Source organism: Hippocampus comes, unplaced genomic scaffold, assembly GCF_001891065.2.
Source record: "Hippocampus comes isolate QL1 unplaced genomic scaffold, H_comes_QL1_v1.1 scaffold249, whole genome shotgun sequence".
Taxonomy (NCBI): Eukaryota; Metazoa; Chordata; class Actinopteri; order Syngnathiformes; family Syngnathidae; genus Hippocampus; species Hippocampus comes.
The window spans coordinates 1,122,912-1,150,271 of NW_017805035.1; the positions used below are offsets into that span (position 1 = coordinate 1,122,912).

The 27,360-nt window shown below is 45.5% G+C and overlaps 1 protein-coding gene and 1 long non-coding RNA gene across 5 annotated transcripts in view; one reads left to right on the forward strand and one right to left on the reverse strand.

The window, feature by feature from the left end:
* The window catches only part of col6a4a (collagen, type VI, alpha 4a), a 33,928-nt gene extending 6,996 nt beyond the window's left edge, over positions 1-26,932 (reverse strand). For 2 of the 4 annotated variants that reach the window (XM_019863708.1, XM_019863706.1), the window contains exons 1-32: positions 26,849-26,932; positions 18,476-18,566; positions 15,325-15,933; positions 12,246-12,833; positions 10,312-10,884; positions 9,510-10,130; positions 8,860-9,420; positions 8,086-8,643; positions 7,383-7,961; positions 6,603-7,181; positions 5,619-5,980; positions 5,320-5,398; positions 5,093-5,238; positions 4,866-4,958; positions 4,734-4,787; positions 4,179-4,250; positions 4,007-4,033; positions 3,884-3,928; positions 3,735-3,788; positions 3,544-3,606; positions 3,404-3,469; positions 2,968-3,021; positions 2,857-2,892; positions 2,663-2,725; positions 2,529-2,591; positions 2,374-2,436; positions 2,240-2,302; positions 1,880-1,930; positions 1,427-1,462; positions 1,258-1,320; positions 714-776; positions 170-205 (exon numbers count right to left, since the gene is read on the reverse strand). In XM_019863708.1, coding sequence (XP_019719267.1) covers positions 170-205; positions 714-776; positions 1,258-1,320; positions 1,427-1,462; positions 1,880-1,930; positions 2,240-2,302; positions 2,374-2,436; positions 2,529-2,591; positions 2,663-2,725; positions 2,857-2,892; positions 2,968-3,021; positions 3,404-3,469; positions 3,544-3,606; positions 3,735-3,788; positions 3,884-3,928; positions 4,007-4,033; positions 4,179-4,250; positions 4,734-4,787; positions 4,866-4,958; positions 5,093-5,238; positions 5,320-5,398; positions 5,619-5,980; positions 6,603-7,181; positions 7,383-7,961; positions 8,086-8,643; positions 8,860-9,420; positions 9,510-10,130; positions 10,312-10,884; positions 12,246-12,833; positions 15,325-15,933; positions 18,476-18,551 — 6,396 coding nt within the window. In that variant the 5' untranslated portion in view covers positions 18,552-18,566; positions 26,849-26,932. Of the gene's footprint in view, positions 1-43; positions 81-169; positions 206-713; positions 777-1,257; positions 1,321-1,426; positions 1,463-1,879; positions 1,931-2,239; positions 2,303-2,373; positions 2,437-2,528; positions 2,592-2,662; positions 2,726-2,856; positions 2,893-2,967; positions 3,022-3,403; positions 3,470-3,543; positions 3,607-3,734; positions 3,789-3,883; positions 3,929-4,006; positions 4,034-4,178; positions 4,251-4,733; positions 4,788-4,865; positions 4,959-5,092; positions 5,239-5,319; positions 5,399-5,618; positions 5,981-6,602; positions 7,182-7,382; positions 7,962-8,085; positions 8,644-8,859; positions 9,421-9,509; positions 10,131-10,311; positions 10,885-12,245; positions 12,834-15,324; positions 15,934-18,475; positions 18,567-26,848 lie in introns of all 4 variants that reach the window. The other 2 variants (XM_019863707.1, XM_019863709.1) reach the window with 2 other exon arrangements.
* LOC109512181 (uncharacterized) lies at positions 21,007-23,171 on the forward strand. The gene is made up of 2 exons (XR_002167472.1): positions 21,007-21,556; positions 22,480-23,171. It is a non-coding gene; the product is annotated as an uncharacterized LOC109512181 (long non-coding RNA).
* Positions 26,933-27,360: the final 428 nt, after the last annotated feature.

Genomic DNA, 27,360 nt, shown 5'->3' on the forward strand with positions numbered 1-27,360 from the left:
AACACGTGACACGGGGGGCGTGGCTAGCCGAGACTGAACTCACCACAGTTGTCTCGGATGAACGTGATCAGTTCGCATTCCTGACGAGGCGACACGACAACAAAATAAACACGATTGACACAAACACAGCCAACGAACAAGTTGACAGTGAGGTGAGCCCAACACGTACCGTCTTCCCTTTACCCCCGGCGGGACCTCGTGGGCCCTGTGGGTGACGAGGAAAGATGACGTCATTCATTCAGTCGTTCTTTTAGTCCTTCATTCTTCCTGTCAATCGTGTGGGCTTTTTTTTTCCATAGGCTTATTTCTTTGCTTCGTTCATTCTCATGATTCCATTCAGTAACTGTTCATTATTTGTCATTCTTTAATTGATTAACCATTTTTAGGCACCAATAATGATAACCTGACTGTCCCTGAAAAGGTTGAATTTATTTTCAATGTATTTTGTTTCATCCTGCCATTCATGAAGTTATTCAACCATGTCTTCACTCACCACTTATTTCTGTCAGTCATTCATATTTCTATTCTTTATTTATTCTGTCAGTGATTCTTTTATTTGTTCATGCAATCTTTCAAGTTTTCATTTATTCATTTTTTTTCATTCATTTGTCAAGTTATTCATGTTTTCATTGTTTCATTCAGTCGTTTCCTTCCATTCATTGAGGATTAATTCAATCACTGCCGTAATGTCAAAGGACGGGTCAGCCTCTCACCTTGTGTCCCTCGTAGCCGGGCTCTCCAGGTTGACCCGCCTGTCCAGTGCGACCTGAGTTGCCCTGCATGGGGTCACAGCAATTATTTCATCGATTTAAAAAAAAATTTGGGTCAAATTACAAATTTGATCCATTATGTGGTTTTATTTCTCATGATATATATATATATATATATTTTGTAGCTTCCTTAGTTGAACGCTGACATGCACTGCTGACACTAACAACATGGCTGCAAAAAGGGAGGAGCTAGTTTACAAAAGCACAGTCAGTGATTTGGTCCCTATGTTTAACCAGTCTCGGAACACTTGAGGATCTATTTTTAAAAATTTTATTATTTATTTATTTTTTTTTCACAAAAGTCACCGGCAACTTCATTCTTGAGAAGAAACGTCTGACAAACGAAGAGCCCGCTGCAAGGTGGAGTCAGTGTCAGTGAACATTGTGCCCATTTATCCACCTTGGAAATTTTGGACCTGAGGTATGTGCATCCAAGCTGCAAATGTATTTGTATGATGGGTGCGTGCAGGTTCACGTGGTGACTCACCCCGCGACCTTGGTTGCCTTTGCGCCCCGGGAGACCTTTAGGACCCTGCAGGCCGCTCTCACCCTGAGAGCAAAAAAAAAAAAAAAAAAGTAGGCGTGGCCAGTTAGCACTTCCTCAGGCGTCATTTCACATTAAAAGACTTTCTCTCAGTGCGGATGAACGTACTCACCACTAAACCGGGATAACCGGGGAAGCCTGGATCTCCCTACAGACACAAGAAAACACACACACAGACACGTACACACACCAACACATGCACACAAATGTACAAATCCAAAAACATGCACATGCATGCGCATAGAAAGACAAGAAAGACACATGCAAAAATAACACACACACACACACACACACACACACCCAAAGAAACATTAAAATTCATGTATTATACACACAAACAGACATGCTCAGACATAAACACACATCAAGAAAAGGATAAACACACACACACACACACACACACACACACACACACACACACACACACACACACAAGCATGCACGAGTTAACAGACATGACAAGCACACCAACACGAAAGAACACACACACAAACACACACGCAACCTGAGGTCAGCACGAGTTTGCAAGAGTGTGCGTTATCTTACGGGAATGTCGCCTGGTCACCTTGATCCCTTTGGGTCCAGCTGGTCCATATCCATCTCTGCCATCCTGACCCTGGAGGAGGTATCAACAGTTTACATGACGAGTACACAAAAGCGCAGCTGCACTCTTGACATGTGACACATGACACATGTAAACACACCGAAACACTATGACACGTCATTTTACAGTATGTGTTGCCTGTTCTCATTCGAGTCGCGTTAAGGTCAAGGCACATTTCGACGAACAGGTATTAATTCCCACGCACTGAACAAGCCTTATTTGTTTACATGCTGGTGAACGACATCATGACAGCTCACCATTCAATCCCATTTATTTTAAGTAGATGTTAATGCTCAGGAAGTTCCCCCTACAAACACTCACCGGCGTGCCACGTGGTCCCAGCGTCCCTTGCACTCCTCGCACGCCTGGATCTCCAGGTTGTCCCTTCCGTGACAAACATTATCGTTACCACAGTGACATCACATGATGCCAACGGGAAGCTGTCATTGGCTCACCTTCTGACCGTGACCACCGCGTCTTCCCGTGGAGCCCGCCCCTCCCGCTGAGCCCGGTCCTCCCTGCGGGACACCACAAGGATATTTCTTAGTGTACATTTGTCCAACTTTTACGGACATGGCGCCGTGGTGACGGCTCGGCTGGTTCGGGTTACCTGTGGCCCAGGAAGTCCAGGGATCCCTCTTGGTCCAGGTTGACCTCTGACCCCTCTGGGACCCTAAACGTGCATCGAAAATCAGTGAAGAAGTATCATTATAACGCTGACCTCACTTCCTGTTTGTTACTCACCTGAGGACCTGAAGCACCAGTACTTCCTGACACACCAGGATCACCAGGAGCTCCTGCAGCACCCTGGGGGAGCACGCACGCATGCACACACACACACACACACACACACACACACACACACACACACACACACAGTTGTCAGTGTGAGTCTCGTGACAAAAAGCAGATCGTGGGTTTTATGGGCCATCTCTCACCTTTTCTCCAAGGGGTCCTCGTCTTCCGTCGGGACCCTAATACACAACACACACACTCAGCGTGAGACGAATTGATAAAATCGCGATAGTCTAAAGAAAAAAAAAACTCACGGCATTCCCAGGACCTCCAGCATCTCCGGCCCTCCCGTCTTGTCCTGGTTCTCCCTGTGCACAGAAGGGGAAGAAGGAAAGCAAGAGACAAGGCAGGAAGGAAAGAAGGAAGTAAGGATATAGGGAAGGAAAGAAGGAACAAATGAAGGAAATTGAGCATCAATGGAAGAAATGAAGGAACAAAAAAGAGAGGAAGGAAGAGGAAAGGAAAGAAGGGAGGAAGGATAGAGGAAGATGTGAAGGGAAAAAAAAATGAAGCAATGCAAGATGAAGAGGAACAAACGGTCCAAAGAAGGACGCAATGCAATAAAGGAAGGAGAGAAGAAAGGATAGAGGCATGAAAAGAGGGAAGGAAGGAAGGCAAATGGCGAAACATGAATGTCCACATGTCATTCTGCTCATCTCAGCAACAGGATTTCATTGTGGGATTGCTGACAGGTAATCCGGGATTTCCGACGTCTCCCTTGGGTCCCCGCACGGTGTTGTCCCGTCCTGGTTCTCCCTGACAAAACGTGAGAACGCGCGTCATGTGACCCGCAACCTGAGTGGTCTTTACAAAGGGGGCGCTCATCTCACCGGATCTCCTCTCAAGCCTCGCTGTCCCTTGAGCCCCGCCTCCCCTCGGATACCGGGAATACCCTGTGGGACGAACAATAGTACGCCTGTCAATCAGCTGGTAGGAGTTCAAAGGTCAACATGACCCCAGGGCATTTCCACACGCACAACTAAACGACACCAAACACACATCATGTCCGTGTATAATTTACCGGATTTCCGGGATGTCCTCGCTCTCCTCGACTACCATCTTGTCCTGACACGCCCTGTGTGCACAAACACAGGTATGAGCCTTCATCACACTTAATAATGATGATGATGATGGGGCTGATGATGATGATGAGGACATCCGAATGCCTACCTGGTCTCCGTTGACGCCGTCCAGTCCGACTTCTCCGTCCTCCCCCTGCCAGAAAAGTCATGTGACGTCCGTCAAAGTGAACCTCCTGCTATGGGACGACGTCATCTTGTGAATATCACTTACCCGATTACCTCGCAGGCCTCGGTACCCCTGAATACAGAACAAAACACACCATTGAGGCTCATCATATACCATTCTGTGGTGTCGCACACACACACACACACACACACACACACACACACACACACACACACACACACACACACACACACACACACACAAACAGAAGAAGTACCTTTGATCCTCGGACTCCAGCACAGCCCTGAACACCCTGAGGTCCACTGGGTCCAGGACTGCCACGCTCACCCTGAAACATAACGACACCAAGGCTGAACCTTCAGCACACAGGCCAGGATGCAAGGAAGGATGGAGCAAAAAACGGGATGAGGCAAGGAATGGGAAAAACAGGAGCAAGAATGGAAGGGAGGAAGGAAAGGAGAAAAGGAAGGAAGCAAGGAAGGATTGGGACTTCCGTGCATTCAGCATGGATGCAACTTCCTGGCTTCTTTTGAATGAAGGAAAGGAAAAGCAAGAAAGTACAAAAGGACACAAGACAGGAAAAAGATGGGAGGAAGGCTAGAAAGAAGGAAGGAAAAAACGGATGGAAGAAAAAAGGGAGAGAGGAAAAGCAAGCGGCAAGGAAGGAAAGTCAAACGGAAGGAATGAAGGAAGGAAAGAAGGAAGACATTGGAAGAAAAATCAAGGCAGGAAAGCCAGGGAAGAAAGGAATGGAGGGAGGCACTGAAGGAAAAAAGGAACAAAATGAGAAACAAAAGATGAGTTCACTTACGGGAACGCCCTCCTCTCCTGGGAAGCCGGGGTAACCCACTAGCCCTGAGCGACCCTGAAAAAAACAAAACACATCACATGAAGGAGCTGACGATGATGATGATGAAGACTGCGACGACAACGATGCTCTAACCTTTGACCCCAGGGAACCCCGAGATCCGCGGATGCCTTCGTGTCCTGAACATTTGCACATGACGTTGCAGCACTCGCGGTTGGACACAGTGTCCTGTCATGACACAACGTCAACCAGTCACTCGGAGCACTCCAAATCGTTGTTTTTGTTGTGGGAGTATGTTTGTGAGAGAGTAGCGTTAGCGAGGATTAGCATTTAGCTGCCCCCCCCCCCCACGATCAACTCACAAGCTGCTTGAGTACTGTGCTGCCCACGCTCTGCATGCCGATACTGAGCGGGACTTTGTAACCGAACCCTCGGCCGAACTCCAACATCTGAAGCTGTGCCAGGTCCGGCGCCCCCTGCAGGCCCACCATCAGCAGCGCGTCCACACCTGGAGGAAGTCCAGTGGATTACTTCCGTGTCCGACACAACAACAAACAAACCACCTTTTGTCTTGATTTATTTTTCCTACCAGACTTTTGCAGCAGTTCTGATTCGTACTCCAACGTCACTACGTCTTCATCGAGTCCGTCTGAGAAGATGACCAGAACCTGAAGAAGGACATAGCGTGCTTCTGAGCGTCCTCCATGATTGTAGATTTTCAAATGTGAACGGGCAAGACTTTCAAGTCATGTAGTTTAAGTCTTTCATAAGTTTAGTCAAGCTTGTCCTTAGTCCTGACCTCAGCAACATAAGTCCGACTCCAGTGATGTGACTCAAGGCCCCCACTTGTACAGGAGACCTCACCAAAGACCAAGACTTGTGACTTACCTTCACGCCCCCACGGGAGTCCTCCTTAAATTTCTGCCCGAAGGACCTGAGCATGGCGCTGTTGAGCCGAGTGGGAACGTTCAAATTCAAAGTCATGACCTTGGTCACCACGTCATCATTGGGGTCATAGGGTTTGAACTTGAAGTCGTAAAGAGATCGTCCGTCCTGGCCCACCACCCTGTAACCGATTTTGGTCTTGATCGGGTCGGGCCCAATGCAGCACAGCCCCTGGATGGTGGAGGCGTAATGGACAATCTCGGGCAAGAAAGTCCTGAGCTTGTTATGGCCGCTGACCAACATCTCGCCGGCGAGTCCGCTTCTTTGAGAAATGTCGAAGCCCATGGCGATGTCCACACTGCAGCCTGAAGCGTTTGTTCGACAAAAAGTACAAACAAGTCAGAAATGTGATTGTGCCCGAATAAGATCAAAGCCGCAGGGAGAGAAAGAACGGAAGAAAGAAATGAGCAAGGAAGGAAAGGAGTAGGTAGCCCGGTGGCCCAGTGGTTAGCACGTTGACCTCACGGTGCAGAGGTGCAGGGTTCGATTCCGGCTCCGGCCTCCTTGTGTGGAGTTTGCATGTTCTCCCCGTGCCTGCGTGGGTTTTCTCTGGGTACTCCAGTTTCCTCCCACATTCCAAAAACATGCATGACAGGCTGGTTGAACACTCTAAATTGTACCTAGGTGTGAGTGTGAGCGCCGATGATTGTTTGTCTCTGTGTGCCCTGCGATTGGCTGGCAACCAGTTCAGGGTGTCCCCCGCCGACTGCCCGAAGACAGCTGGGATAGGCTCCAGGACCCCATGCGACCCTTGTGAGGATAAAGTGGATTGGAAAATGGATGGATGGATGGATGGAAAGGAGTAACAGAAAAAAGTGAAGGGAGAAAAGTCAAGAAGCAGTGACAGGGATTGGATGAAAAAAGGAAAGAAAGAAGAGGAGAAAGAAGGAATCAAGGAAGAAATAAAAGTAGGAACAAGGCACGCACTTGTCTGCTCTTCGATAGGCTTGGATTTACAGATGGTGTCGACCAACTTTAGCCTGATCTTGTCCAAACTGTCAAAGTTCTCGACGGTAAAGAGTCTGTCGTGTCTGCCTGTGATCTGCAGGAGCTGCAGGTCGTGCGCGCCACCCACGCCAATGGCAAACACCTCCACCCCGAGAGTCCTGAGGTGGTCGGCGGCGTCCTGCACTTCATCCTGGGATTCGCCGTCTGTAATCAGCACCAGGTTTTGAGAGACGCCGGCCGACCTGCGGCAACCGTTGGATTCCTCAAAGTGACTCCTGATGGCATCCAGGGCGAGCCCGATCAGGGTGCCGCCGCCGCGCTGGTTCAGGGCCATGATGCGCTTGATCACCGACTCGTGAGTGAAGAATTGGTTCAGGTAGAACTCGTGTTGGAAAATGTCACTGAATTGGGCCAGTCCGACGCGTACTAAATCCTGGCTGACTTTGAAGCTGCCCACCAGCTGCGTGGTAAAGTTCTTCATGATGGTGTAGTCCCGCTGGCTGATGCTGCCCGACTGATCGAGCAAGAAGATCAGATCGGCTTTCTGCTTCTCGCAGGCTGCAAAAGTTGTTGAAGAATATTAAGCCTTTCACGCACCCTGTAACCTGATAACATGATAAGCAGTCCACTGTAGCGACCGCTGTCCCCGAAATGGTTCAACAAGTTATCCGATATCATGTTCACATTTTCATGCCTCTGTCTATTTCCAACCGGAAGTACACGTGATGTCATGGTCAAAAGGTCTTTTGTGTCTCCTACCTGGTTTTGTGGAGTTGCAGAGAACAAAGGTGATGTTCTTGTGCAAAGTTTCCAGCGCGGCAAAATTGTCCACGTAGAAAACTCGGCTTGAGTCATGATTCGCCATGATCTCCAACTGGTCCCTGATGGCGCCTTCCACTCCGATACTGAAGACGGTGATGCCTTTGTCTCGCAGCGCGACGGAAGGTTGACGCAGATTGTTCTGATCGGTGGCGTCGCCGTCTGTGATGACCATCAGAATCTGAGGCACGTTGAGCGCTGCCCGACCGCCGTTGTCGGTGTTGAAGAAGGGCAAGGCGTATTCCAAGGCCTTTCCTGTGTAGGTGTCCCCATACGGAGATTTGAGAGCTGATATTGCTTTTAGAACATCTCGCTTGGACTCATATTGGTTGAGAGTAAAAACTGATTTGGGTTCGGATGAGAACAGAATGACTCCAAAGCGGGTGAGGTCTTTTCCGACCGTCGTTTGGCTGACCATGGATGACATGAACTTCTGCATGCTTTGGAACTTGTCCAAGGTGATGCTCGTAGAGCCGTCCACCAGGAAGATGATGTCCGCCTTCTCGGTCTTCTTGCATTCTGGCGGAGGAGAAAAGAATGTTTTGGGTTTTTTTTAATATCTGGAAACCATTCCCTGCTATAAACGGTGGATTCGCTGTACAGTACTAGAAAAGTGCGAACAGTGTTAACAAGGATAAATTACCTCGATCTGGATCACAGATCTCCATAGCCACTTGGCTCTCCAAGTCCTTCAGGGCATCAAAGTCCCTCTCAGCAAAGACTCGTTCCGGTGATCCGGTGATCTCCAGCAGCTGGGTGGTGTTGGCATCCATCACCCCGATGGCGTAGGCCACCACACCCTTGCGCCTCAGGGCCGCAGCGGGAATTTTGACATTATCTTGAGATTCTCCATCGGTTACCACCACCATCCTTTGCCTCACACCGGGGCGCCCGCCTTGGGACGCGTCAAAGTACGGCGATAAAGCCGCGATAGCTTCTCCCGTGTTCGTCCCTCCTCCAATCTGTTGCATGCCGTCGATGGCTTGCAGCATTTGGTCTTTGGTGAAATGGCGGTTGAGGGGGAACACCAGCTGCTGGATGGTGCTGAATTGCATGACGCCCACGTGGACGTCGCTCTGCCCGATATTGGACTTGCCGACGACCGATTTCATGAAGTCCTTCATTTTTTCGTAGTCCTGTGGATAAATGCTCCCGGAGCTGTCAACCAAGAACAGGAGGTCTCCGGGTACATCTTTACAAACTGCAGAAACATAACATAGAGAATTTTAAAGTTAGTTATTTATTTTCAGTGGACTTTCCACTGCCAAGTTGTGCCCTGTGCCAAAATCTGCCAGTGTCCTTATCAAAAATGGTCAAAGGCGGAACCCTGCGTCCATTTCCCGCTGCAAAATATGGACCCCCTCTCCCACATGAGTAAAACATAAGGAAAGGTGATATTTGGGGGGGATCTCCTCACCATCTGTGGTGCAGATGTCAGTGATGATGTCATCCTTGATGGGGTTCAGAGCATCAAAATTATTGACAAAGAACGTCTTCTTGGAGTCACCGGATATCTCCCGAAGCTCAGCCATGTCAGCGTTCTTCACTCCGATGGCGTAGATGATGACACCCTGAGCTCGTAGCTTCTCAGCGGGCCCTTTGACCTGATCTGTGGATTTCCCGTCAGTGATGACCACGAGGTATTCCGGCACCTTCTGACCACGAGTGGCCACGGCGCGATCAAACTGCGGGCCCATGAACTCCAGCGCCCTTCCTGTTTCCGTCCCGCCCCCCACCTGCACGATTCCCTCCACCGCCTTCTCCAGGCTTTTGGCGTCCGTGTAGGCTGTCAGATCAAATTCCAAGTTTGGCGCATCTGCGTACTTGGCGACGCCCAAGCGAACGTGCTGAGGCCCGATGCGGAAGGTACTAATAAACTCGATGATGAACTTTTTCATGTCATAAAAGTCGGTGGGGTAGATACTGCCAGAGTGATCTATCAGGAAGAAGATGTCCGCTTCATCAGTTTGCAAGCAGCCTAGAGCACAAAAACAAAATAAGAGATTGGAGTGATTTCGAACACAGCCACTGCAATGTCGAAAAAAACCCAAATACGGCGATGCAAACCTTCCTTGATGCTACTTCTTCTCATATTGACGCTGACCGCTTGCCGCAGAATGTTATGGCAAACGATGTTCTGCAGCTTCTGCTCCAGCGCTTGGAGTTTGGAGAAACTGTCCACGGTGAAAATGTGCTTGCTCGGCGGGTGGGACGCCATCTTCACCAGCTGGGCGTGGTTGGCGTTCTTGACGCCCACCGTGTAGATCTTGACGCCCGCCCGACGGAGGGCCACGGCAGCGTTGCTCACATCGTCTTGGGATTTCCCGTCGGTGATCACCACCGCCACCTGCTGGATGCCCTTGTCCTTCCGGCTGCCTCGTTCTTTGGTGAACACGTGCTCCCGCGTGAAATTGAGGGCGACTCCCGTATTAGTGCCGCCGCCGTGGTATGGCATTATTTTGATGAAACTAAGTAACTCGCTCTTGTCGTCAAAGGTGTTGAGGTAGACTTGCGCTTTTGCTTTGTCACTGTACATCACAATGCCCACTCGCACCTTGGTTGGAGCCACGTCCAGCCCGCTAACAACCGAGTGCAGGAACGTGCGTACCAGCTGGAAGTTTGGGGTTCCGATGCTTCCGGACTCATCGATGATGAACACGATGTCTGCCAGTTTGGCTCCTTTACATTCTGCGCAAGAAACGACAGCAAAAAAAAAAAAAAATTAGTTGCACCCCAAGTAAAAATTTCCAAAGTAGGCCTAGTTAGCCATTTTCGGGTTTCCTGTGTCACATGACTCATTTTTTGGGGGGGAAGGGGTTGTACATCATGTCAAGGACACAAGGGGCAAAAGAAGAAAGACTTGCTTTACCTCCAGTAAGATTGGCCGGCAGTTCCTGGTCTTCAAAAGTAGCTTTCAGAGAAGGAAGGACGTTGACGGTGGACTGGTAGACGATGGAAGGACTGGAGGCTACCACCCGCATCTGTGGTATGGATGCACCGAGACTTAGACCCACCACTTTGACGCCTTGGGCTTTGAGTAAGCGGGACTGCTTGTCGACGTCATCGTCGGAATCTTTCCCACTTAGAACAACCAGGAACTGTCGGACACCCTGGTCTGCCCGGCTTCCCGCCTGGCTGGTGAAAAAGTTTGAGCGGGCATACTCCAAGGCTGCACCTAAGTTGCGTGGCTCGTTGGGCTGTAGTTTACGCAGCCGGAAGCGGCGGATGGCGGCGCTGGTCTCTTCGTTGGTCTGGTGAGTATTCAGACGAAATTCCACCTTGGTGTCTTGACCGTACTCAGCCACGCCGAGGCGGTGTGCTGAGAGCCCGAAGGTCAGTTGGTTGGTCAGTCGGATCAGGAGGCTTCGGACCTGCTGGAACTCGGCTTGACTCAAGCCGCCATCCACCAGGATGAAGATGTCTGCAAACCTTTCGGATAAAGCTGAAAAACGCCGTAGATTTTAAAGCGATTGTACAGTTCAGGAAATTATTGAGTTCAAGTCAAATCATAAACTACAATTTAAAATGAAGAGTCCCTGAATCGTATCATATGCCATATATCGTGACACGTATCCAGTTGTCTTTTATTGGAGGGATCCACACACCTTACTGAGCATGCAAGTCTGAATTTACAGTTGCAAAATGAGGCAGGTTGGTCAGTAGAACAAGAGACAGCAAGATTCGAAAAGTGGACAAAAAAAATGTGTCTCCCTCCGGAAGACTGAGCTAATGCTAATTAAGTTCGCTATCCTGTTAATATCCCTTCCCCTGTTAGTTTTGGCCAGGCGCAGCTAAAAGGCAGACAAGTTCAGTCTGCGTTTTGGATTTCTAAGAGCTGAGTATGACCACATTTTAACCTCCCACTGAAGCACACATTGTTCACAGCTTTCATGAGAAGTCTAGGAGCTGAAAGTAATCATCCCCGCTTGCCAAAAGCCGATCTGACATCTTGCTGCTTTGGACTTTTAATATCAGGCTGGGGATTCATTTCTGTGGAAACTTCCCACAGCAAACACATATTACAGTAAATTCTGCCCTTCCACCGAATTGTTCGTGTCGTGTTTTTTGGCTGCCATCACACATCTTTTCTAGCTTGTTTCAGTCTGCATTGTTGTGGTGTGGAACGAGAGTCAATGTTGCATAACCGCTGCATTGAGTCTTCGTCGGTTCAAATTCCATCAGGTCGGCAGGTCATAATTAAAAAAAATATTTGTTTGAACAACTTCTACTTAAACTCACTTCTAGGCCATAATTTTTTAATTTCTTTTCAATCAAATGAGAAATAAGTATGGCGCTAACTTCTCATGCTGTGTGACTGCAGTTGTATGGAATGCTGCCATTTATTCTTTTTCCTTGATATCCAGCTTAAGGTCCTTGTACTTGTACGAGTATTTACACCAATCATCCAAATATAATGACCGTGTCAGGGTAAGTAACATTTTTCCACTACCAGTGTCAATTTTGGCCAACGAGTATGCAATCAAACTTTACCAGTAAACTACAATGCCTTCAAATGGCTATCAAGGATCTTATAGAAACATGTAAACGGCTTTCCAAAAATGCCGACAGTATTACCTACCGTACAGAGCTGTGGGCAGTGATATGATTCAAGGACCAATTCATTAGTTCTTCGCGTCCAGATGCACTCACATCTTTGAATTCCAAATTGGTTTGACAAATCAAATCGTTTTTCATCCCACCGGCTGTCAATGAGCTTTTCGGAGACATATTCTGACGCCACCAAGCAAACTACTAAATCAGGCGCCGTTCCGAACCTGGAAACCGAAGTTCTCCGCTACTCACCTTGCCTCTGGTTCTCCATGGACGTACACACGGTTTGCAGCAGACCGTCGCTCAGTTTCTGAAGAGCTTGGAAACTGTCGATGAAGAAACGGAAGTTGTCCGACGGTCGGTTGGCGATGGCCTCCAACTCGACCATGTTGGCTTGTCCCACTCCGATAGCGTAGACGATGACCCCGTGTTGTCTGAGGCGCCGTGACGCCTCCACTACGTCATCGGCGGAGTCTCCGTCCGTGATGACCACAGCGATCTGAGGCACCCTCTGGTTCATTCGGCTTCCGGCGCCTTCCGTGAAGAACTGCGTCCGTATGAAGTCGATGGCCTTGCCCGTCTCCGTGCCTCCCGCTCGGTAGGGGAACTTGTCCAGTGCGGCCAGCAGAGACTTCTTGTCCATGTGATCTTTCAACAAGAACTCTTGAAAAGGTTCATTGGCGTATTGCGCCAAACCCACGCGGACCTTGTCAGGACCGACGTCGAAACCGGACACCACGCTTCGGAGAAAGCCTCTGACCTCCTGGAAATTGGAAATGCCGATGCTGGAAGAGCCATCCACCAGGAAGACCACATCGGCTACGGTGGCTTTGGCACATTCTGGGAGAGAAGAGAACAAAGTTAGCACCTTTTTCATTTTCCTACATCCATTCTCTATACTGCTTATTATTATAATTAGCATTGAAGCTAAGGTCAGTCAATCGCACAAAACAGATAAGGGGCATTCCGTAATTCGAGGAGATTTTCTCTCCCACCACCCCATGAAATTTCAAATGATCTATACACAAAATACAAAAAAAAAGCATGGGTGTAAATTGTACTTCTCATTTGACAAAATGTAATTGCAGCCGTAGCCAAATCGATTCAAACATATTACCGGTATTTAAAATACGAAATGCACTGGTGCCTTGAGATGCCATTTTAATTTGTTCTATGACCACACTCTGACAGGAAAACAGCTGTATCCCAAATTTCATAAATTCATTCCAGATCCCCCCCCGTGAAGTCGAGTCTTTCAACATCCATGTTACGAAAGCGTTTTTAGCTTTTGGGAGGAAGAAGGAATAAAAGTGACTCATCAAATTTAACATCATCAAGCTGCTCTAACCATTGGTAAGTCTTTGCTTTTATTTTTCATAATTTTTTGACGTTTTCAGCCGCGTGTCACTCCAACCGATTGAATTCAATGTTTCCATTTACGGCAGTTTCAGACGAGAGCACCGGTGACTTTCTTTCAAACACTGTCATAGAATTAAGACGAGAGGCAGACTTCTTCAAGGTAATCATTTCCATTTGCTTCGGTAAATAACTCAGCGAAACAGTTTTTTTGTTTTATTTGTGATTGAAGATTTGTTTAATATTTGAAGAGACAGTACACTGAAGTGAACCAGATCTCCCAGTGCACATGTTTGCGGCGTGAGTAGAATGGCGACACTGGCGCTAATCATTACTTGCTGTGTTACGCTCCACAAGTTCCTTTGGTGGTATTTCAGGCCTAAAGCAAACGAAGCAGAGCTCCTTTAGCAGCCAGCTCGTGCTTTCAACGCATTGACTGTCATCCCGACTGTTTGATGTTGCTGCCGTTGGGTGAGCTACAATCTGTTCCGGATTTAAAATTGCTTTGGGATTTTTATTTATTTATTTATTTGGTCTAATGTCTTGCTTTCTATTTTTCCATATTTCATTCCAAGAAATTCACTGCCTACAATAAAAGGGACGTTAGGCTTTTGATCTGAAGTTTTAGCCTGAACCTAAAACCCATTATAATGCACTGAATGAACTTCATTTGGCTTCTCTCTCGAAACTTTTGAATGCACGCGTCCAACCATTCAGTGTTTTCGCACTTGTTGCAGCACTTGCTGTTCTCTAAAAAGGAGCTGGAAATTCACAAATATTTGATCCATGAAGGAGCCAATGCACTCCCTGATTCAATTAGAATTGGCTTTCAAATAGTTCTCTCCATCATATTGTTCACAGTCCCACTAATGGGAAGAAAAATCATTTTTCCCTAAATATATATATAAATAAATAAATAAACTGTATGTAAGTTGAATTATTTCACACACCAAAAAGAGGTCTCTCCATCATATTGCTCACAGTCCCACGAATGTGAAAAAAGCATTTTTTCCTAAATATATTTAAATAAATATACTGTATGTAAGTTGAATTATTTCACACACCAAAAAACATAAAATGACGCTTTCAAACTGTGAAAAAAAAAAACATGCACTTCACTCGGTGTGTCCGCTGAAACAGTCAATCAAATGCCTCTACTAAATCGCCGATACATAAAATGACGCTTTTAAACTGTGGAAAAAACAAATCATGCACTTCACTCGATGTGTCCGCTGAAACAGTCAATCAAATGCCTCTACTGCAATCTGCTAAAAATGAATGCGACTTGGTCTCGCATCGTTCTCATGCCTACATTTGACGACATGCTGGAATATATCTAACCAGGTCGTCGGAGGGCTTTTCCACGCTTTGGCATGACGCTGAGGCGTTCTAAAGACACCACTGTCCACACACTGATTGTCAAGTTGGACTATACTTTTTTTTTTTTTCATTTCTTACGCCTTATTGTCCTGACGTCTACAATGAGGCGCTCTAAAGCCATTGTGCCAGCCCTAAGACCTCTTTTAAACATAAATTGCCCCCCTCATCGCGATTCTGCCTTTGTCTGCATGACGTCTATGCACTCATGGCTGACAATGAGGCACTCTAAAGCCGCCATGCCAGTGGACTATCCAGAAAAGGTATTTTCAGGGTGTAGGCCTAGCTAGCGAGTTAACTGCACGTCACGATTGCGTCAGATTACCGCCGATGTGAACGAATGTGCTAAGGTTCTCATCTAGTAGGGTTGGGGCGACTCTTGCCATGGATGAAATATATCACTGAGCCCTCTTTTAGCCTAAAAAAACAAAAGACAATTGAGTACCACCTAGTCCTTGGTCTTTAACAATGTATAACCAAGTTAGCATCTGTAGGTAGAATTTTGTCTCTCCGTGATGCAGACCACCCAAAGTTTGTATCCACGCCATATTTGTAGTCTCATTTCCACGACGAGCGATGTGGCGTGACTTCACGTTACCTTGAGACACTTGCAGAAGTTGTCGTTTGACCTCCTCCACGGTCGTGCACAAGGTTTGGGCGATGCTCTGAGAAATTCCCTGCAGCGCGGCAAAGTCGGACACGCTGTAGACGTGCTGACTATGCGGTTCACTGGCGATCTCCCTCAGCTGATCTTCATCCGCGTCTTTAATCCCGATGGCGTACAAGACAATTCCTTTCCTCTTCAGCTCCGCGGCGTGAGACTCCACGTCATCTTGAGATTTTCCGTCCGTGATGACCACGGCGATCTGGGCCACGTTCTGGTTCGCCCTGCTCCCGGCCTCTTCCACAAAATGCTTACTCAGCATAAAATCCAGGCCTTGACCCGTGTGGGTACCGCCCCCCATGTAGGGCAGCGTGCTGACATACTGGAGGATTTCGGCCTTCTTCTGGAAGGTGTTGAGCAGGAACTCGGTTCTTGGTGTCGTGCTGTACTGGACCAGAGCCATGCGGACCCGGTCTGGACCCACGTCGAAGCTGTTGACCAGCGTGGACAAAAACTGGCGGATGCGCTCAAAATTCTCCGCGCCGATGCTCCATGACCCGTCCACCATGAAGACCAGGTCAGCCACGGCTTCTTGAGTGCATACTGACAATGGGGGGTTGGGTTCGGGTCACTGAAGGGGCTACGTGGTGAAGCGGCGGTTTTGGATGGCGTGCCAGTCAGAGAGCTAAGTGCTTTGCTAGCGCAGGTGACATGGAGACGTCTGGTAAAGCCGTTTCAGCATTTATTCCATAGAGTTACTATCCATCTAAAGATCCGTAAGGGCCGTCAGGGACAGCCGTCACGGCAGTGGACCGCTTATCATGTTTTCAGGTTACAGGGGTGCATGAAAGGGTTAAAGATGGATCACAAGGAAATGAAATAAATGCTCAAATGGCTTTCCATAGGAGACGAAGAAGAAGACAAATCTGCAGTGATCGGAAGTGCAAAAGCGTGAAGAGCATCCAAGCTGCGTGGCCCTGAACTCATGAGGAGTCTTTACGTCTGTGAAGATTGTTAGTCATCCAGGTCGTGGTTATCCGTTAAAGTCAAAAGGGAGGAAACTGGTTGCTTGGTTGCTGTAGACTTTTTACTTTTAAATCCAGAAGGCCTTTTCTAAATCTTTGGTGTGAATTTCCCCTATTTTATGTCTCTGGTAGGCGTTTCAACTGGGAGGAGGGGTGGGAGTTGTGGGGGTGGGAGCGTCACAAGAACTAAATAAACCTTGAGTCCAGTCACCCTGGGAACTAGACCATTTTTTAAACTTCCACATGTCTACAGCAACCACTCATATCAAATTGTTTACACTTGTAAGGGTTTTTTTTTTGTTTGTTTGTTTGCACTCCATTAGTCATCTTAAAAATATCTCCAACAGGGTTCTCACAGCAATATATTTCGTGTTGGCTCGAAGGCCTGCTGCACACTGAGCCGCAATGCAAAGTTGCCCATCACGAAAAAAATTACAGTTGGCAACTTGTCACACACAAAGCATTCAAAATCCCGCACATGGATCAATGCACTGTTCTGCAACTCTGTACTGTATTTGGGTTGTGTGGTGTAATGATTATAATATATATATATTTTTTTGAACCACAAAAACATGGTGCGATTGTCAAGGAAGATGCACATCACCCCGTTCGCTAACTTCCCCCCCTGCATTTCGGCAACAGATACTCATGAAACCGTCGACTGCTCTGATCATTTTTGGGAAGCCAGCCGCTACTTAAAAAGCCATGTTTGGTTTGATTTTCGAGTCCCAAGTGTGTCGGAATTGGATGCCTCTGCACAACTTGGGAAAGCACACCTAAAAAAAAACTGCTCTGGGAGAAGCCGGCACCAAATGTCATATTCTGCTGAAAGGATCCAGATGCAAGGAAATGTAGAGATGAAAGGAATTTTATCATCACTGATATACAGTAGTACAACTTCTTCTTGTTATGATTTCCAAGTCAGCCCAGTTTCCAAGATTGCATTGCTCAATAGATCATCAGTCCCAATCTTTTTATTTTGTTGTTGTTTCTGCCCTTTCAAAAATGTTTTCACGAGCGAAAAAGATCACCGTCATCTCTTTCGTTCTGCTTCCGCCCCGCCCTCGCCGTAATAACCGCACTCGCGGTTACACGCGGGAGTATGCCTAACTTGCTAGAAAATCAGCCACTGCCGATCAGGCTCAGGTTTGATTCCGCACTTCACGGCTGCTAAATTAATCTCTTTGCATCTACCACCTCACAGGAAACGGTAAATGGGCTGTCACCTTTATTGCGCTTTTCTACCTCGGGTACTCAAAGCGCTTTACACTCTTACCTCATTTCACTTCCTAATGACGCAGCATCAGGAGCAACTGGAGATTCAGTATCTTACTCAAGGACACTTCGACATGGTCGCAATGGCCGGGGATCAAACCACCAACCTCTGGATTGGGAAACGACCACTCTACCATTGATCCATGCCGCCGTCCCAGTATTTTTGCACGTTGGGTTAGAAATGAATTGCGCAGCTATTTTACATGTTTGGCAGACGCAATACTGGATGCGCCCAGATAGTAGATCAAGATCAGTTTCCACGTCTTAGTAAACTAAGCCATACGACAGGAAAACCAACATCACGCGTTTGTCCACCAGGGCCGGACGAGCCAGAAGCAAATCCTTCAAACCCAAAAAAGAATAAGATCACTCAGAGGCTTTTGGATTTCTTCCTTTACTGTTTTCCTCCAAGATCCGGAATACGCATAATCAGATTATCGCCATGGAAACAATTTTTAACACGCTCTCAAGTCATAGAAGAAAGTTGACCGGGACGTTAATGCTGGGCGTGAAGCATGTGAGGCGTTAATGCGTGAATGAGCACACACACACACACACACACGCACGCACGCACGCACACACGCACACACACACACACACACACACACACACACACACACACACACACACACACACACACACACACAGTGATGTTAGTACAAGTGATGTTCACTGTGCACGAGTAAACTGCTAGGTGTGTGTTTTATCGTGTGTTCATGTGTGTGCGCGTGTAGTGTGTGAGTGTGTGTGCGTGCGTGCGTGTGTGTGAGAGCGAGATCGAAAGCCAATGTCCTATATATGATGGAATACAGAGGAGTGAGGTCATACTCCATAATGGCACCCACCTGTCCTCTGTGCAGCGTTGCCATGGAAACACATGGCCCCCATGAGAACAAGGAGAAGACACCGCTCCCCCGCCATGATGATTTCTTTCTCCTGCAATGAGAAGGCAGCAAGGAGCATTGATGTCATCAACGATATTAAACAAGCAGAAAGGTTGAGATCCTGTCCGTCACATGCCTTGCCGTTAACTGGCGACCAGTCCATTATTTCTCAATATGTGTCCTTACTTCTACTGATGACCGTGGCATGGATTGCAGACCAAACCATTGTTCGTCTGCATGTGGTCTGACCTTGCTAAGCGACCTTTTCATTGTTTATCAATGGGCCATATTTTTGTGCCGATATAGTTTTATTACCATATTGGCCCGAATATAAGACGGTGTTTTTTTGCATTGAAATAAGACTGAAAAAGTGGGGGTCGTCTTATATTCGGGGTCTAGACATTATACCCATTCACGACGCTAGATGGCGGCAGATATCATTGAAGCGAATGCTGAACTTGACTCCCGAGGCCAAAGTGAACCCCTGTCACGAAGAATAAAAATTAAAATAGCGGTAGCACGAAGAAGAAAAATAAAAAATAGCGGTAAGAAAGAAAAGAGAAGAAAATAATAGAAGAGATAACAGAAAATGGAGAAACGTAGCGACAATCTGGAGAAAAGTGGGTCGAAGATCAGCAGCTGAGGAGAAGTTATGATGTAATTTACATTTCAAAAACCAGAAGCCATTCATTTACGAACGTGATTGCACTTTATTTTACATATTTAAATGTTCGGATATTAAGATTTGAATGAGGCAAAATAATATGCTTTTTCTCTCAAATATATTGTTTTAATCATTTGTTTCAGATGTACTGTAATTATTTTCTGTATAAAAATTAATTTGGTGTTCAAAACGTCTTTTTTCAAACTTGAGTCTTGAAAAAGAGGGGGTCGTCTTATAATCAGGGCCGTCTTATATTCGGGCCAATACGGTAATTTTTGGTCTTTTCATAGACGGGCGCAGTTAAAAAGGCGTTGCTACGCTGTTGTGTGACAGAACACAGCCGACTTGATTCTTTGCCGACCGAAGCGACTCCCCCTATTCCCTTTAAATTCAGTGCAGGAGAGGCATGCGGTGTACATGGTGGAATCATAACAGACTTGCTGGTGTCCATCCACAAAGTATGTTTACTGGATAAGGAACTGCAAGATTTCCACTTGCGGATGACATCAAGTCGGCTGCTGCCAAGTGAGCACTTGGAGACAACCTTGGCACGTCTATTATAACAGGGCCTTATATGTGCTGTGCCATTGACTAGTGACGGTCTATTGTTTCCCTTTGTGTCCTGACATTGACTGGCGATCAGTCCAGGCTGTTCCCTGCCAGCTGGGATACCAGCTAGCTCACCCACCACCCGAATAAGGATGCAACACGGTAAAACAGCAGTTAGCGCACAGTCAAGAGGTTATACGTTTGATCTCATAGTTTGCACATTCTCATTCCATTCGTTAGTGATTATTGATGAAAAATAGATGACGAAAATAATGATGATGGTGGATGTTTGTGTTCGCAGAGATCGGGTAGCCAAAGTCACATCCTGTTGTATTTGAGTGTGAGCAGCTGTCCGCTATCAGACAAAGAAAGAGGAAGAATCGTCCCATCTGCTTGTGTTTAAGCTGACGGCTGCGTTTCCTGCAGTCCCGCGCCGACGACCACATCAAGCGTCAAACGGCAAAGGAGCTCTTTGGAATGTCATGTGCATGACGTTTGTGAATAGAAGACCAGGGAAAACAAGGAGCTCCAGAGCACCACGACAAGAACATCAACTTGATTGTGTTATTCCAGAAAGACCTCGGGCAAAACGGTGGACTAGTGGTCAATGTTTGCTTGTCTTTACGTGCCCTGACATTGACCAACTAACTAACGAACCCTCATCCCAGTCCTGGGTGTACCCAAAAAGTCAATTGGGATGGGCCCCTTACCCTAACGCGACCCCTTGAGAACCAGTAGTAGAAAACTGATGGATGGAAGGGACTTTTATAAACATCCGTAGTTCAACACTACCGAGAATTCCAAAAAACATTCTTGATGACCTGTATTAATTAATGCGATATTTACACATGTATGGATGTTGTGAGCGTGCCAAAGAAAGAGTGGTGAGCCTTTGAAAGGTTAATGGTGCTTGTTGTATTTATTACAGTTGAGAGGTTACAGATGGGAGTGAGATGTTCGTAAATTAGTTTCACAGTGCTGGAATGTGTGTGTGCGTGTGCGTGTGCGTGTGTGTGTGTGTGTGCGCGCGTGTGTGTGTGTGTGTGTGTCTGTCTGTGTCTGTGTGCATGTGTGGAGGTGGCTAACAAACATGTGTACCAACCAGATTCAACATTTATATAGGAATGTGAGGATGAGGAAGAGTGTGAGTGTGTGTGTGTGTCTGTCTGTGTGTGTGTCTGTCTGTCTGTCTGCATTTGTGGAGCTGGCTAACAGACGTGTACCAGCCAGATCCAACATTTTTATTGGAATGTGACGATGAGGAAGAGTGTGTGTGTGTGTGTGTGTGTGTGTGTGTGTGTGTGTGTGTGTGTGTGTCTGTCTGTCTGTCTGGCTGCATGTGTGTTGGTGGCCAACAAACGTGTGTACCAGCCAGATCCAACAATTTTATAGGAATGTGACGATGAGGAAGAGTGTGTGTGAGTGTGTGTCTGTGTGTGTGTGTGCGTGTGTGTTTGTGTGTGCCTGCGTGTGCATAACGTGGATGTCAATGTGTATATACATGAAGTGTGTATGTTTATGATATGTGTGGCGTGTACACTGATATGCACACACACAAACACACATATCACACTCGTGTGCGTCGCAATTCTCACACACTTTACGTGGTTGGGTCTCTAGGCTCTCATGTCATAGTTGATATCATGCATACACACTCACCAACACACTACGTACTCACATGTTATGTACATATACACACTTTGATGTATGCGTATGAGTGAGTGTACATTAAAGTGTGTATATATGTTTCAGGTCTGTGTATCATCACTGGCTAGGCCTGCAGGACCTCCCCCAAGGAAAGGGGCCCCACTAATGTGAAGCATCTGATGGTAATCACAGCGAGACCACTTGAGTGACTTTGTTTACGTCCTAAGATCAAATCCCCGCCTTTGCGCAAGGACGTGCTACAATGCTCTTGGCCGGGGGGGTGGGGGGGGGGGGGCGGTGACACTGACATCATCTGAAAAGGCGGTCTTCAAGGGTCAAAGGTGTTTCGCCGCAATGAAACAGCAGAAACACTTCTCCTTGTTATTGTTCCTGTTGTTCTCAGTCCTGTCCTTCTTGATCGTGTTCTTGCTCCTGGGCCTGTAGTTTCGCATTTGTTTTTGTTATTTTTGCTGCTTCTGTTCTTACTCATCCTAGATTATTTTCTAGCTCTTGTTCCTCTTCTTATTCTTGTTCTTTTTGCTGTTCCCGTTCACATTCTTCTCTTCTTGCTCTGCTTCTTTTTATTGTTCCTGCTCCTATTGTGGTTCTTTTGTTCTTTCTTTTACTCTTGTTCATGCTCCCGTTCTTCTTGATCCTGTTTCTGTTGGCTTTCTTTTGTTCCCGTTCTTCGAGTCATTCCTGTTCTTTTGTTTTTGTTCTCTTTCATTCTCTCCTGTTCCTATTCTCGGAGATGGGCCTTGTCCTGTTGTAATTATTCTATTCCTGTTCTTTAGTTCTTGTTCCTGTTGGCTTTCTCATTCTTGATACTGTTCCTGTTCGTTGCCCCTCGTTCTTGGTGTGGTGGTATGATGTCAAATGTTAGTCTTGGTTCTTCGAAACCCATTTATAGAATAAACACAGTCATCCAAGTCGAGTCAATTTGGAGTAGAACCAGCAGCAGAACAGAGCCAGCTGGAACCAGCTGGGACTCGGGCCGCCATCGCCAAGTTGAATCCAGAAACCTGCAAAATGTCAAGGTTTTTTTTTTTTTTTTTTTTCATGTGTAGAAGCTTTACAGCTGCTCTCGTGTGCCCAAACCCTACAGGAGACTCAGACACAGAACCGACCTCGGACCGGGCCCACGCCAGAGTGTCATCTGGAAAACAGATGTGGTCTTGGCCATTTCCTGCATATCTAATCTGATACAGAGTGCCACATTTTCGTCTAGTTAATGAAAGGAAAAGTGATTTACTGACACACGCTGTAGTCCTACTGCGCCTTGGCCCGTTTCCGATGCTTATGGACTTACGATGGCCAATGAAGTCAGCTCAACTTCACACAAGAGTCAAGACATGGCGGGCCAGCCAGACCCGACTCAGCTTGGCCACAAATACGACCATAAATATTATTCTTGACCTACTCATTGAACACAAAGTCCACTCTATCACGATGACATCTTCAGTATTATTATGATTACATTATAATTAATCATACATAATTACTATGACTACATGATGAGTATGAATACACTGATCTTATAGGAATACACTACAAAAATGTTCCTGTAGAGTGAAAATAAATTTGACACACCAGAGTCATTAACAACCTTGTCAAATTAAATGAATTAAAAAACACCAGATATATAAAACGAGCCTTCATAATCATAAAACATCAGGCCACTTTCTTCGCGCTTCGACGCTGTGGCCATGTCCACTGACTGTGTGACAACAAGGCACTCTAAAGCAGCCACGCCAGAGCAAAATCGATGTCCAAACAACTGCAGGCACGTAAAAAAAAGTATATATATATATATATATATATATATATATTAATTACTTCGGCCTGCCGTCTTGTCTCCTTGAAATGTAAGCACTCACTCCCGACAACGAGGCACTCTAAAGTGACAGCCCCACCTCAAGGCCCCGTTCTACACGCTACCTGTAAATGTCGGCTTTTAGTTTTGGGATTCTCAAAGCGTGGTATGCAAGCTCCCTCAAGTGGTACCGCCTAAGTACACTTCAGTTGTATTTAACTTTTTAGTACAGTGCATTTGCATGTAGTCTTGAAGAACTGTTTGTTTATGAACTTGTAGTTGGGAATCATTTTTATTTCACTTTAATGTGCAATACTTTGGAAGCGAATCATTGTTTTAGTAAAGCTCGACCACACCATTTATAAATTACTGTTCGTTTTTTTCCAAAAGACAAAAAAAAAAACGAGTTTTTCGTCTTTATTTCCTGATTGATGAATTTGGTGAGCTAAAGTTTATTCCTAAACTAAATCACTGTGGATCTGACTAATGGCTGTTGACAAGAATGTTGGTTGGTCGCTTAGCCGGGACGTGTCCATACACGTTTCTTCCTGCTCGACCTGCTTTGCCTTATTTGGTCAACGTCAACGCCAACAACGGCCACATTCCTGCTGGGGCCTTCAGAACCTTCTCGATAGAACATCTCCAGGAAATTCCTCTTCTTGGGTTTCGAGAGTGCAGGAAGCCGGACGGAATGCTGAGCTGAGACGGCGTCGTCAAGGATTTCGCCAAAGACACCCCAAAAAATAAAAACAACATCAACATGCCCCGCCCACTTTGAATGGACGCCAACCTCACGGTATTTCTACTTTGTTTTTTCTAGGATAATATTTATGTAACGTGATCGTTCTGAAAAGCTACACAGTCAACTGCGACATGAGAGCAAAGAGCAGGGTAACAATCTCTTTTTTTTTTTTTTGTCGTAGGCTGGGAGGACTGTGAAAATTATATAAATGTAAAATTGCCAAATTTGTATACAGTATACCGGAGCCTATCCCAACAGACTTTGGGTGAAAGACAGACGACAACCTGAACCAGTGGCAGGGCACACGATGAGCTTAGCAAACGTCCACAGAAAAAAAAACGATTTTTAAAAATACTTTTTTATGCCTCGCGGGACGCCATGATTATAAAACACGATGTCGCCCCCTAATGTATGGGAGGCATCTCCACAACATTACTGTTATTATTTTTTTTTTTCACAATTCACTTAGTGTCGTTTTATTAGGATTTTTGTTTGTTTAGTCACTGGGGGTATTTGTCAGGTGCCAGAAGGTGACAATATATTTGGGTTCATAACTTATTTAAAAAAAAATTTCCATTTGATGAACAACCATTCACAAATCAACACAAATAGTAGCACATCCAAAATAAATACATTTCAAATGAACCCCCCCCAAAAAAGCTTAACCATTCAATTGCTATTTTTCTATGCACAGTAAATTCACAAAATATTAAACATAAAATTAATAGTTTGTTTTTTTTTTTTAACATAGAATATGTGTAGAAATGTAATGGAACAATATTTATTTATCCACACAAAGCATGATTTGGTTGAAGTTCACAATACTAATTTGAGTAAAAATAATAACTTCTCTGTTGTTGGATCGGACAGATTAAATGGAAAGAGAGCTGTCCCGTTATCAAGTCGAAGCTCTTGTTTATGTGCGCGTTTGCCTGTGTGTGGTCTATTTACATTTGACAAAATAGTTCGTGTGTGCATGTTTAAGTTTTTTGTTGTTGTTTGCTTTGGAGCGTTTGAAAAGTTTCATCTGGTCATCATTAAAAAATACTTAAAGCGATGGTGTGTTGTCATGTGGGTATGTCTTGTTCCGTTTTTACTGGAATTGGAAACACACTGAGCAATTAAATTGAATAAAAAACTATTTACAACCACAATAATAACTTTTCATATGCTGTATTTTACATGATGTCGTCCCGTGCTGTATGCGAGGCACTATTTATTTTTTTTATATATGTGTAAGCTTTTCTTTCATTTTAGCTTTTCGTTTTACAAATTCATTGAATTTTAATTAGTTTCCGGGCAGTTCTGTTACTTTTGTTTATTTATTTTTTTATTCATAATAAATATGTCGATAAGTGATCACTTTTGTTTGGCTGCCATTTTTATTTCTTATTCAGCTGTCGGAAATGTTTTTTTTTTCTACTGCCATTTTGTCTGCATTCATTTTTATTTCCTAGAATTGTGCACTTTTTGCTTTCTAGTGATAGTGAGTGTCTTTTTTTTTTTTTTCAAAAAAGTGAAAACTCTCCTTCTGTTTTTATTGAAAGGGGGAGAGGAAATAAGCTCCTCCCCCACAAAAATAAGCTGATTTGAATGAATTTCGATATTTCGTCATAATATGTCATGGCCACCAGAGTGGAGAGGTAGCAGAAAAGCATTCCATGATTTCCGGAGTAACTCACACATAACACATAATTCTCTGAAGAGAAGGAAGTACGACGTGTTTGTCAGATTTTTCAGACGTCTTAAGTATCAGTGGCTGGTATCAGCAGCCTCCATGAGTACCGATACCTGAAAATCAGGCCAGTATGAACCCCAGTATCAGTATTCGCTCGTCCCAAATTTGAATGATATGATTTTAGGTGTTATGGGGGGGTGGCTACACAATGATGCATCAACTGTAATTGGCATCTTGATCATAGCAACCTTTTGTTGGCCAGATTCATGTGGGCCCCAGGCCGTTCACTCTGACGTAATGTATGTAAAAGTGAAGCATGTGCACCTCGTGTATATAAAATTTAAACATGTAGAAGTGAAAACATATGAGCTGCACCAGCAGGAATTTACTGGCCCCCTCAAACTATGGAACCTCATTTGAGACAAATGGTGGCAAAAGATCAAATGTATCCTTAGGAGCACATTCTTTTATTTTTGAGACTTGTTGTTAAAGAGAGTTTTGTTCAATTCTAATGCTGTTACATCGTGTTACGGTTTTAAGTGTCGTCTACAGCATAAAATACAGTAATTAAAAATGAATGGATACAATGAAATTAATTAGACAATTAGAAAGGCATTTTAAATGTTTATGTTTGTTGTCACACAACATTGATGCAGCAAATGAAACGCTGCCCAAGATGGGCATAAAAGTCCAACTCGCAAATATTTGCAGACGTGTGGGGGTCTGTGGGGCGGGGTCCTGTGTCAGAACACCCCCCCGCCGCCCCCACTCCCCACCACCACACACACACACACACACACACACACGCACACACACAAACTTCTGGTTCCACTTTTTTTTTCTTATGGTTGCACTTAAGCTGCTTTTACCATCAAAAACAATGTTCATCATCATATTTACATAAAACACATTTCAAATGCTTGGAACTTGTGATGAAAGAAACATTCCATCCATCACTGTGTGTGCACACGCATGGATGTTATTCATTTAAATATTTTTTGTTTTGTTTTTTGCATAGAGTGTTTATAAGTGAACACAATACAGATTTTTTTTATCACAATTAGGAAAAAAATTCAGCATGTCAAAGAAAGACTTAACAAGGACACATGTGAAGCACCTGATAGGCTTTTTTTTCTCATTACATTCAGTTCATTTATGACCTTCATCCTCATCCTCATCCACACACACACACACAACATTTAAGTCATGCACACACAAAAGAGAAAAAGAGAGACACTTACAAGTCACAGCTTGGACGTCCACTGCACGCCAAATGCAACGTTACCACGGCCTTGTAGGGAGGTGCAGGCTGGGTCCGACTGGACACGCCTCTCAAAGACCACCCCCCTCCTTCACGCGCACGCACACCCCAGGGGTGTCCAAATTTTTTCATTTGGTGGCCACATACAGAAAAATGGAAGAATGAAAGGGGCATTTTAAAATTCATCATCTTTTTGAAGCACGCTAAAATCGGTCAAGAAAGCAATTACAGTATATATTGTTTGTATTTTCTAGTTAATTTCATCAGATTTCTGTTCAAGGTCTTGAGGCAAGTAGTTGAGGATTTTTCCAAGTTGCCGGGGTTGCCAACAGCCGTCTATCTCACAGAGTAGATCCAGATCTGCACTTTGCAGCAGCCGTATCCACATTCAGAACCAAAAAAAGAAGTTGTAGTAAGGGGACCATTTTTCAATCTGATGTGTTCATAAATCAGCCATAGAGCACAAAGTGGAAGAAATTATTTTTGCCTCTA